Source organism: Cajanus cajan, chromosome 4 (genome assembly GCF_000230855.2).
Source record: "Cajanus cajan strain Asha chromosome 4, NIPB_CcT2T_4, whole genome shotgun sequence".
Lineage (NCBI taxonomy): Eukaryota > Viridiplantae > Streptophyta > Magnoliopsida > Fabales > Fabaceae > Cajanus > Cajanus cajan.
The window spans coordinates 73,745,806-73,758,332 of record NC_138520.1 but is presented as its reverse complement, the minus strand read 5'-3'; the positions used below and the strand labels follow the sequence as shown (position 1 = coordinate 73,758,332).

Sequence of the window (12,527 nt, the reverse complement as noted above, 5' to 3'; positions counted from 1 at the left end):
CTTATATTCAAAATTTGTTAAGAAATTTATCAAACATTATTGCATAAAATCTACCTATTGGTGTCCCTATTAGTGAAAATATCACATTAAATCCGTTTGATATTGCATAACATAATTAGCCACTTTTAAATATGTTATTGGTGATCTAAGGGACTAAAATAATATTTTTAAAAATTACAGAGACTAAAAACAACAGTTTTAAATTTGAGGGACCAAAAACAAATTTGTCTTAAATTTGATGGACTAAAAACATATTTAAACAAAAAAAAATGTATTGATAAAGGAAGATTATTGGTGCAAAAAATGGAATTTCCTTCGTAAGAATTTTCATAAATTAAAAAAATTTAAAAAAAATTCCACAAAGGGAAACGACAACATTCGGGGATCAAACGGTGGAGATAGCTTTTGAGATTTCGTGAGGAAAAATGTAGCTCGCCGAAAAGAAGGGTGAAATGAAAACTAGGGTTTGAGGTATTTATTTAATTGGCAAAACACAGTGTTTGGGGTTCACAGACAGACACACTCGGTTCTTCCTTCTCGAAAATTCTCGAGATCCCCATTTTCTCCGAAACAAAGCCATGGCTAAGGGTCCCGGTCTCTACTCTGACATCGGCAAGAGGGCCAGGGGTATTCTCCCTCTCTCCCTCTACTTGTTGTGTTGAAATTCTAAATTATGATTTTTCTTTTGGGGGTCCGTGGATTTCTTTTCCACTACTAAAAATTGATGCTCTTTGATGAATCTTGTAATGGGTTTTTGTTTGTTTGGTGTAGATCTGCTGTTCAAGGACTACCAAAGTGACCAGAAGTTCACCATCACCACTTTCTCACCCACTGGAGTTGTGAGTGTCCTCTGTTGCTTTTTATCCTTCAATTTTTGTGGCACAAACACAATGCATGGCATGTATATTTGTTTTTCTATTGGATTTGTTTTTGGATGTTCTGTTTAGTTTGTGTGGATAATAATGTTGGTAAAATCAGGAGCTGGTTTAAGAAAGCTGGGTGTTTTTTGTTGGAGGATTTTTTGTCCTCTCTATAAATCTTAACTGTGAGTCTGACAAGTCTGTGTCATGGAATTCTTTTTTCTGTAAAAAAAAATGGGTATGTGTTATGACAACAATAATTGTTTTGGTCTACTGGTTCTTCGTTCAATCGCAAACTGTTAAATTTGCTTAATTATAGCACAGAATGAGTTATTTTGGCTGGAAGTTCTGTCAGCGGCATTTTGATGATAAGCTGTTTTGAACAAAAAAAGGCAGAAGAGTAATAATCCGAATAAGCATATCCCTTTGTTTTAATTTGAAAAAATTGACCGTGATTATTGTTTTGTCAAGTTTTCACTTTTTAGTTTTACTTGTAATTTTCGTGTTTGTCATTTTCAATTTTTCTGTTTACTGATAGGATTGCAGTTTTCTACAAGCTTTTCGTTTTCCCTGTATGTTGTTAGATTCATGATGGGAATAATCTAAATGTAGCAATTGGATTTATCATTTAATATAATGTTATGTTCTTTTATGGTTTAACTAATTTTAGAATTGATTTTTCCTAAATTACTTCATTTTACGTGAATGTGTGGAATCTGGTTGTATCTACTATTAGGCATGAGTATACTTGGCAACAATGGCCATAGTGACCATTTCTTGCTTCAAAGTGGAGCAAAATGCAACTACTCTCTGGTATTCTTGATAGAGTGTGATGACCTCAGATCAATACATTTATCGGGGTGATACAGGACATTTCCTGAATGAACCCAATTCAAGTCTACTTTGCAGTGCAATTAAGTATTGTTGTTTTTTTTTTGTCAAGTTTTCAATGTAGTGCAGCCAACCAGTGAACCAGCCTTCTTCATAGGCTTTTCAATTTCATTCAGATGACCCCTCTTCTGTTTTGCCCTCAACAAACCACCTCCATGACCCATTTACCATTTAGGCTGTAGGTGCCCTCTGTTTTGAACTTGTGTTGAAGCTTCTAGCTGTTGTCATCTTTCTGTTCTCCAATCCAAGTCTGCATAGCCTGCTTGTTAAAAAAAAAAAAGAAAGAAAAGAAATTACCATTCCTTTTGTTTTTAGTAATTTGCCATCTTTCCCTTTTGTTTTTGGTGATTTCTGTCACTTTCCCTTTCTTTTAAGATGTACATCACTGCCTCTTTTTTTATAAATAATATTTATTTTTATTTAGTTATGCTTGATAGAAATTTATTGTTAGTATTTTAAATTTCTTGTAACACTGTTTTAGTTGATTGATGAAGGCTGGCTACTTAAGGATCCGCTCTGTTGCCTTAACATTTTTTATTGTGACTGGTCTGCTCTATTTTTTACCATAATCTACTTTGTGTACTATTTACCGAGTTTCAGTATGGAAATTGTAGCATTATGTTTATCTAAAAGAAATTGTATAATCTGTGTCATATACCTTGCAATGTGGATGCGTAGGTTGAACTGGATGTATGTTGATGCAAAGTAGTAGATATTAGTTACAGATACATGCTTTAAACTTATCCTGTGGAACACATCTGATGAAATCGTGTCTTATGCTTAGCAATATGTGATTTGGATTTGTGTCTTCTGCTTCAGGCTATCACATCATCAGGAACCAGGAAAGGTGAACTGTTTGTGGCTGATGTCAACACCCAGTTGAAGAACAAAAACATCACTACTGATATCAAAGTTGATACAAATTCAAACGTAAGTTTAACATTCTTGTTTGAGTACTTGTTAATTCTCTTCTCTTTTCAATTGAGATATGTTCTTCCTTGTTTCTGATTTATATGCAATGTACAGAATTATCAATCCAATTTTTGGGATTGATATTTCATATTTGTTCTACTATCCTTGGAAGGTCGGTTTCTAGAAGATTCAATTTGTTGTTTTATCAAATTTTAGGACATTGTGTAAAGTGTCTCTTCAACACTAATTGATTCTTCAGAGAACACGTTTTAAATGTCTAATTGTTTTAAAATCACTCATTCTCAACTTTATTCAATAAGTTTAGTCAAGCTGTTCTTACTATATATGTAAATATTAAAAGGAAAAAAGGTCATCCTACATGTTGAATAAAAGTACTACCTAATTTGGCCAACACCAAGTAGGTTGTCCAATTTAACTATTTAAAGTAGAAAATCTCTAAACAAATTCATTAACTAATGAAGTGTACATTGTTAGAAACTATGGTAAATAAGCTCAAAGGTGTCTGATTAAAGATTGAAAATGGGGGCTCATGGTTTAATGCGGGCTGAGATTGAAGGGTCTTTCTACATGTTTCCTTTTTTAACATGTCTTCCTGTCTGCAAATGACCTTAATATTTATTTATTTTCATATTTTGATCATAGCTTCTGTGTGCATAGGTGGGTAAGGGACTATTGTGGTCCAGTGCATGTGTGCATGTTTTGATATTGAAATTCTGGATTTACTAAAATATTCAATGATCCCATTCTTATACATAATTCATACTTACACAATAGTGCTTGTTTGATGAATTAGAATTGTTTGCTTCTGACATCTTACTTTGACGTAGTTATGATTTCTATATTCCTTTTGAATATTTCACTAATGTTGGCTGATGCTTGTGGATTTCAGCTTTTCACAACTATCACTGTCAATGAACCTGCTCCTGGTCTGAAGACTATCTTTAGCTTCAAGGTTCCTGACCAAAGGTCTGGAAAGGTAAGATAGTCAACCATTTTGCTTAACCAGCTTTCAAAATCTAAAGGAAATTCAGAAGCAACCTCATTAAAATTGTCTAAAACCTTGAACTATTGCATTGCATCCTATTCCTTCATCGCAGTAATTTGTATTGTCTGTATAATGTAACAGGTGGAACTTCAGTACTTGCATGAGTATGCTGGAATTAGCACCAGTGTTGGGTTGACAGCAAACCCAATTGTCAACTTCTCTGGTGTTATAGGAACTAATGTTCTTGCTCTTGGTGCTGACCTTTCTTATGACTCCAAAAGTGGGGAGTTAACAAAATCCAATGCTGGACTGAGCTTCACCAAAGATGATTTGATTGCCTCATTGACTCTGTGAGTAATTGTTGCTCCTCTTGGTGTGTTTTTAGTTAACAGTATGCATCTAGAAAAAAAATGTATTGTCTACATGTAGATGCTGATGGATAGTATGAGTTTACATGTTTTGTGAAATGATGAGTTCTTGTATGCAGGAATGACAAAGGTGATGCTCTGAATGCTGCATACTACCATGTAGTTAACCCCGTGACCAACACTGCTGTTGGTGCTGAGGTGACTCACAGATTCTCAACTAATGAGAACACTCTCACCCTTGGAACCCAACATGCATTGGATCCATTGACCACATTGAAGGCACGTGTCAACAATTTTGGCAAGACGAGTGCTCTCATCCAGCACGAGTGGCGTCCCAAATCATTCTTTACCATTTCTGGTGAGGTAGACACCAAGGCCATTGAAAAGAGTGCCAAGGTTGGGTTGAGTTTGGTTCTCAAACCCTAAGAATTTTGATGCATCCAGGCAAGAGCATTGAGGTAGGTGTTAGGAAGCAGACTAAATTATTTCCTTGAAGTCGGTTCTCTTCTTTGGGTAAAGAAGTGTTCATGGTGTTTTCGTTGCTGCATTTGAGCAATTCAACCTTGTAAAAATAAATAGGTTTTCTATAAACCAAATGTGACTCTTAAATGCCCCCAAGCTCAGCAAGCCTCTTTTGTGGAATGAGGATTGGCACTCTTTGAGGTTTTGACATGCGAAATTTTATATCTTCTGATTTGTTGGATATTTTCTGCGATATTCCCTTACATTTTATCTGATGCTATCAGTGTTAAATACTTGGCTTTCAGATGCTTGGGTTAGATCTTGATATTTATGTTTTATTCCTGTCAAATCTGTTTTCCACCCTGTATTCCTTTTTTGCCATGTTTTTTAGGCAATGTTGGTGTGGGGACATGTCAACGGTTTTAATGTTTGTTTGCTTTTAAAGTTCAATTGAATTGATTTTGATAGAATTAAATGCTGTCCATCCAACATAATTGGAATGTGTCTGAACTAACTTCAGCCGCAGATTTTTTTGATTAAATGCATGTCGCATGAGAAATTGATCTAGTGTAAAACATAACTTGATTCCTCGTGTGAAACACGGGTACAGTACAGTTTGAGGAAACCACTAAATGTTCTTAGTGTCTTATTTTTACCTGCTCTTGGTTGAGGCAATCGTGTTACGAGTATTAACATGCCTTTTGATCGAGCTAAGCAATTTATTTCAAAAAATAAAAAATTGGAGCCCTTAAAACTACAGCTCAAGGGAATTTCTTCAATTTATCAAGGCAGCAAATAATTTGCTTTTGATTGGGCCCTTAAAACTACAGCCTATTTTCAATTTAATATTTTTTAAGAGAAATTTAAACGAGATCAAACATTTTTATTTTAATGTCAGCTAGTCTTCGTGAATGCTACATTGAAAATATTAAAGACGTACTTCTTCAGAATGGGGCTCATGGCCAAGGGAAGTTCCTTTAGATTTGGGAGGAAGCTAGCTTGCTTTCTAGTTTCTGGGTTTGACATGAAAATATACTCTTGTACTCCTCTATTCTCTTTTACAAATAAATAAAATAAATTTGATTTTAGGAATTAAATTTTCTTTTATTACATTAATCTTTCTAAATTGTCAGTCAAAGATTTTTTTTTTTGTAACAAGAGCTCAAAAAAAGAACCAAAAGAGACTATACCCTCAAAAGGGAAAGAGAGTATCATTAGTTAAAATGTATTTATATTTGAGAATAATTTATATATATATATATATATATATATATAAAAGAGAACAGAGGAGTATATTATATTTACATTGACTTATGTTTTATATTAATTTTTTTTTTTATATATTAAGAATGAGTAGAAAGAATAAACTAGAATAGGTATTCTTACCGAAGTCTCAAAAGGAAAAAATGATTTTTTTAATTGCTTGGAGTGGGTTCGGTTTTTCAACGAAACAGAGTCTAACAGACATTTTATTTAACACAACTTTTTTTCCTTTTTTGTTTTCTTCCTCCCAACAAGTCAGCAAGCACAACGGTTTAATTTTTAATGTAGTAATGAATTACTCTCCCTAAGTAATTTTTTAATGTAAATTATGAAAGGTGTATTAAAAACAGATAAAAAAATAATTTTTTGATTTTTCAACCAAAAATTAGCATTTGCCCAAAACATCTATAAGGCAATAGTAGAAAATGTAGTTCTTGTCAGACATTTTTTTCTTGAATAAGATTTTAATCTAGAATTAAATCAATTGAATCTAACAATACTGGTTTTTTAATTGTTTTTCCTTAAAATTGACTCGATCCAATCCAAACACTCAGTAGGAATTCTTACCTATTGGCATGCAACTTGCCATGGGCTATTCTCAACAATAAAAAAAATGTTGAATAACAACTAGAATATTCACTAGATATTATATAACAAGAGGGAAATAATGAGCATTTTTCATGCTCGGACTAAACAAGGAGTAATATTTTCAGGTTCCAATGATTTTAAAAGAGCAACATTTTACATAAAGATAAGCACAAAGTACAGAGATATAACACCTTTTCAAGCTCCTCTTCTACAACCTTTCTCTCTCATTTCTCTGCTCAAAGGCAGCATCCAACTCCACACTGACTGTAATAACTGAAAAGACATGCAAAATATTAACAGTTTTACTTTTTAATACAGCACACCAGTCCATGATAATTAATGCTATAACACAATGCACAAGCAAATTGATCCATAAATACTAAATAGCACCTGGTGTGATCCTGCATTAATTTCAGTATGTAGCATCTTTATAACAGGATTTACTCTACTCCATTCAGTACCATCAAAATCATATGATTGGATTTGTTCCCTTGTGTTGGTGACCTATAGAAGGTATCAGATCTCACTTATTTATTCTCACTTTATTTCTTTTCTTGTTATCAAACGAAAGTGATTTTCACTTTTGTAATAAACAAAATGTATCAATATTTTTTTTTATATACAAAAAGCGTATATATTTCTTCTAATTCTTTTACATTTTTGTTATGATAAGTATTAAATATCTTAATATTTTCAAGATATTAAGTATATTTTATTTTTATTTAGTATTTTCTTTTTAATATAGTTCAATAATTTGGGTTTATCCTAAAACGAAAGTTCGTTGTTTTTCATCATTGGGGCCACGGGTTCTTAACGCTTTTCATTAGGAAATAAAGTGCTGTCTTATTTTTTTCTTCGCTAGAGATAACTGTATTTTTACTTTATCTAAGGGGGTAACTAATTATATAATTAAGTGCTCGGTTTGCAATAAAATTGTGTTGAAACCTCCACGTCTAAAACCTTTGGCAAAGTGAATGGGGTGAACCTTCCTATTTGCATAAAAATATTAAAATAAAATCATGTGCAAGAACAAAAGTAGTCTCATCTAAAATTCCCTTGTAATGATACGCGTAGGTGGCATGAAATAAAATTTGCAGAACACAAACAATCCACATAACAAAGCAATGAAGTTCTTTCTCTGAACTCATTTAACACTCAAATATAAACCACAGATAAGAAAAGAAAAATGTCCAGAACTTTTTAAGTCGTTCAAATTCCAAACTCTAGCATGTTTCTCGTACAACATTAATTACATTGATAAGTACTGACTGAAAAGTATATTGACGAATGAGTATGTAAAAATATCTATGAATTACATGAGTTAACAGCAGCACCCGTTTTCTTTACAAAATTACATTCTGAAAGGAAGAAGAAAGCCTGTGAAATGGTAGAAAAAGTATATCAACTTCACAGTAACAAATGTGAAAGCTGTATATTCTAGTTTTTCCTTAAACTTGAGTCAACTCGATCCCCACTAAACTTTGTAATCCAATAACCTGTCTCATGGTCCCTCCCACCTAATTTGAGATAAGGACAGGAAACTCTATTGATTCTTCAAGTTTAAGAGAATTTTTCAAAACACAAACAGTTTCTGTTAAGGTGATATCCTAAGTTGAGGGAACTGAATGAATAGAGAAGCAAATCAAAGAGAGAACCATGATTCTTATCCTTTAGGTTTTGGTGACTTGATACTGTGATGATATGGAGAACCATGAGGACCTTTTGGACTAGACAAGATCCTTACAGGTTGACCCTTCCTTGATAAAGATGTTAACTGTGTTTGAATACCATTTTTTGGCATGGACATGGTTCGATCTACTCGTGCAACCTGGAAGTGATATGATGAGATAGCCATATCCTTGAGGTTTTGCAAAGGCTTCAAAGCTTGAACAACTTCACTCATCATAGGTCTGGATTTCGGGTCACGGCTGAGGCATTGAGCAGCCACTTGGGCAGCCTTCTGTGATCCTTTAACAGAGAAGTGACCTTCGAGGCGAGGATCAATTATCCGTAGTAACATCCTCCGGTCCCCGAGTACAGGCCTTGCCCATTCCACAAGATTGTGTTCCCCATTTGGTCTATTCTTATCGATAGATCGCCGGCCAGTGAGCATTTCAAGTAGCACTACTCCAAAACTATAGACATCACTTTTTGATGTCAAATGTCCTGATCAGAATTGACAGTTAAGGTCAAAATTAAAACTGCAAATGTGGAACTATGCATAGAGGATATCAAAATTCAAATGATAAAGATCTCTAGTTATTATGAAAAACCTTATGACATTTCTTACATTTTATTTTGTAATGATCACAGCTTGATTTGGAGATAAAAATCTAGCAGTTAAAAGGAATATGTATAATATGCACTGAAGAAAAAAAAAAGATTAACAATCTAGCTATTTGTAACTTTTGAAGTTTTAAAGACTTCTGGTCATGCATTTGGTTTTAATACCTAGGATTCAAAGTAGCTGTCTAGCTGATACATAACCAATTTTTCTATGTCAATGTCACGAACCAAATTATTGCAAAAGCTTAAGCTGTTTGACACCAAACATAAGCCCAGTGCATTGTCCATGCTCCAAGCAATTTGCAAAATATGTACCATTTATTATTTCAACTCTTTACAAGCAAACAAAATCTTGATTTAGTGCTCAGGAAAAGAAGCTTATTTATGACAGGAAAAATGCTACAAAAGCAGCTGGTATATTCTTTCATCCCATAATCTAGAGCCTGATTCATGTAGTGAAGTCTAAAGTTAACAAAACACAAAATTAGAAAAAAAGAAAGAAAGAAAGAAAGAAACTCACCGGTCATCACATACTCAGGAGCTGCATAACCATAAGTTCCCATGACTCTTGTTGATATGTGTGTCTTTTCCCCTTCAGGACCATCTTTGGCGAGTCCAAAATCAGAGAGCTTTGCGTTGTATTCCTAAAAACAGTTATGCTTTTATGATTTTATGTTGGAAGATAGAAAGCAAATAATGAAAAACCTTTTTTCCTACTTAACTCACATACCGCATCTAACAGAATATTAGATGTCTTAAAATCACGATAGATTACAGGCCTCTGAGCTTCTTCATGGAGAAAAGATAGACCTTTTGCAGCACCAAGTGCAATTTTCATTCTGATAGACCAAGGAAGAGGCAACGACCCTTCTGCACAATTCATGGTTGTTACCAGAAAACAATGAACTTCCTTATGCATAAAAATCTCAAAAAGCATAATAGTGCCAATCATGAAGAACAACGCACTATAGGAAGAGAATTGTTTTGTTCTGTTTTATGTTTTCTTTAAGCATAAAAGTTTGTGAATTCATTAAATAATCAAGGACTCCAAGAATTAGTTGTGAATCAAAAACTGTATCAAAATTAAAGGTAGTACATTGAATAGGGAATACAGCATTAACGTTTGTATCGAGGAAATTAGTAGCACCAGTAACAATCATGTTCATTTTCACCTAAACTTTATCTCAAGTGTAGTGAGATAAATTTTGATTTAATATATGAATCAAGAACATCCAAATTTACTGCAAAGGCAAGGGACTGCAGATATAAATAAGCAGTAGTGAAAACATGAACTAGAAATAAAACAGGTTCAAAGCATACTTCTGAAGAGGTGGTTCTCCAAACTTCCACGTGGCATACATTCATAAACCAATAATCTTTGGTCATCTTCAATACAGTAACCAATCAATTTAACCAGATTTGTATGAACAAGGTCACCAAGAATGTCTAACTCGGCCTGGTAAGAAAGAAAAAAGGGAAAATGTTAACAAAGAGGAATTGTAAAAGAAAAATTCATAGAAGGAAAAAGAGTTGAGAAGGAAATATAAGTTTCATACAAGCCACTCTTTGTGACCCTGAAGTCCATCATGGTTGAGGGTCTTGACTGCAACAGTAAGGCCAGTACCAGGTTTCACAGGTGCAGTTCCATTTTCCTCAATCCAACCCTTGAAAACACAACCAAACCCTCCCTCACCAAGAAGACTCTCTGGTCTGAAATTCCTAGTAGCCAACTTAAGCTCATTGAATGTAAATTTTCTCAAACGAGAAGAAACCTTCAACTCCTCGCTGAATTTTGGAGTAGAAGGGACACTTTCTGCATTACTGGTTGTTGTAGAGGACCCCGGAGGAACATTTGTTTTCTTCTTGCTTTTCTCATATGAAGATGCTTTGTCCACTACTTAAATAAAATCATAAACTAAATTATAACTTCCTCAGGGTTGAAGAATTGAAAAACACTATTTATAATATTTATCCTAATGTGCAACACTATACGCAACCTCATTACAGGATCAATAACATTGTACAGTAACAAATACAATCGCGCAGAGTGGTGCTAAAATGGTCATATAATAATGATTTTGTCCATGGAAATTCAAAATAAAATAAATAAATAAATAACTTGACTTTCATTAGTTTATAAGATTCAATAAAGACCTCTCAATGTCAACACTAAATTTCTAACCATGATATCTTTTTTTTTTTTTTCTTCAAGGATGAATCAACTAAAACCATTTTCTCTTTATCTTTTCTGGTTTGGTGATTTAACCTATGAAGTTATGACCTTAACTGAAATCTCACCCCACCATTACCATTTGAGAACCTCAAGTTTCTATTAAATTGTCATAACAGTTGAGTAGAAACCTTCCTCAACCTTTTGGACAAGATCAAATGGAGATGGTGCTACTGCTACTGTTTACAGAAAGATTATGAAGCTCTCCAATGATAATGCACAAAAGATCATTGTTTTGATACTCAATTGTTTGCAAATAAATTAGGTACTACTCCAACTTCGGCTAGGAGTAAAAGTAGAATAAAACTTTATATCACTTTAATCAACTCAGAATTTGTATTGTTTCTTAAAAGTTGGAGAGATAAAGGGATCGATTCAACCAAAGAGTAAAGATAAAAGAAAAAAATTTTCACCAAAATTAATGTCATACAGGATAATAGGAATCATTTCCTGAAACTAAAGAAAAGAGGCATACGAGGAAAGAAAATTACCACTGTGAGCACTAGTACCACTTATGGAGTTATCAACCTTTGATCTTGAAGGTATACAGCTCCCAATGAAACAGAATTTAACACAGCACCCAATTTCCTTTTCAGCACCATCCTTTTGCATCCTTATCTTTGACTTTCCCACATCCAAACTCCCTGCCTGAATTGCATTATTCCTAAACCCCATCTTCCACAACCTCTTAAAAATAACTTTTCATGCTCAAAAGCCCCCACAAGTTTCAGACTTTGGGATAAAAAATAAAAATAAAAAAAAAGCCACTTCAAGCAACCTCACTTCCAATAATTGAAGACTTCGGAAAGCATGATCATGATCATGATCATGATCAAAAATTCACAATCAACTGAACTAAAAGAACAATATCAGTGTTTGGAATCACAACAAAAGGATAAATGAGTAAAAAAAGAAAGAGAAAGCCAATTGTGAAAGGGAGTCCAAAGGGGGTGTAGGTGGTGGAGAAGAGTGCATGTGAAAGAGAGTTTTTCAACAACGGGCCGGCCGGGCAGGCTAGAAGTGTGAAAGTTGGGAACGGGGCAGGAGAGAGAAAGTGACAGCCATTTCTTTTATGTTTTTTTTGCTTTTTTGAGAATAGCACTTCCTAGTAGTTGCTACTTACAACTTACAATAAATCTACTTTCCTCTTAGTTGTTGACTTTCATTTTGCACTCCCAATTATTTCACGCAAGATAATGTTTTCTTTGCCTTAAAAATATGTCTCAAATATCCCAATCATTAAATCAAAAAACATAATTATGTGTTACGTTAGTTAATAAATTAGTATCCGCAGTTGGTAGCTTATCTTCATACACAACCTTTTCTTTTATATTTATAAAATTAAATATGGGGGAGGATCCTCTCTAGGATATTTTTCTTCCATCAGATCTTATTATATATTCAATGAATTTTATTAACATACTGTTTTTAATTATAAAGAGAAATTTTTTAAAAAAATTAAAGTTAAGATTTTAACATTTGTTGTAACTAGAGGATTATTTCCTTTATGTGTGAGAGAGAATGACCACATCAAACGGTATTAAGTGTTAGGTTTTTTTTTTTTTTTTTTTTTTTTTTTACTAATATACAATAATGATAATAAAGATTGAGATAGACATATGAGAAATTAAGTTTAATATTTATTGACGTTGTTTTAATAT

At 33.4% G+C, this 12,527-nt stretch overlaps 2 protein-coding genes across 3 annotated transcripts; one reads left to right on the top strand and one right to left on the bottom strand.

Annotated features, from left to right (window-relative positions):
* The first annotated feature begins 464 nt into the window (after positions 1–464).
* Positions 465–4,803, top strand: LOC109797567 (outer plastidial membrane protein porin). Its single transcript, XM_020357641.3, has 6 exons — positions 465–627; positions 772–839; positions 2,571–2,681; positions 3,574–3,660; positions 3,811–4,019; positions 4,157–4,803. The coding sequence occupies exons 1-6, from the start codon at positions 579–581 to the stop codon at positions 4,461–4,463; spliced, it is 831 nt and encodes a 276-aa protein (XP_020213230.1). The 5' UTR covers positions 465–578; the 3' UTR covers positions 4,464–4,803.
* Positions 4,804–7,537: 2,734 nt separating this feature from the next.
* LOC109796125 (serine/threonine-protein kinase PBL34) lies at positions 7,538–11,958 on the bottom strand. Of its 2 annotated transcripts, none has more exons than XM_020355769.3 (6): positions 11,358–11,958; positions 10,193–10,530; positions 9,957–10,092; positions 9,367–9,503; positions 9,157–9,280; positions 7,538–8,516 (listed from the first exon to the last, which is right to left on the bottom strand). In XM_020355769.3, exons 1-6 carry the CDS (start codon positions 11,539–11,541, stop codon positions 8,014–8,016), a joined length of 1,422 nt encoding a protein of 473 aa, XP_020211358.1. In that variant the 5' UTR covers positions 11,542–11,958; the 3' UTR covers positions 7,538–8,013. The 2 variants fall into 2 exon arrangements, with proteins under 2 accessions (XP_020211358.1, XP_020211356.1); XM_020355767.3 differs by having other exon boundaries at positions 9,367–9,506; positions 11,358–11,957.
* Positions 11,959–12,527: the final 569 nt, after the last annotated feature.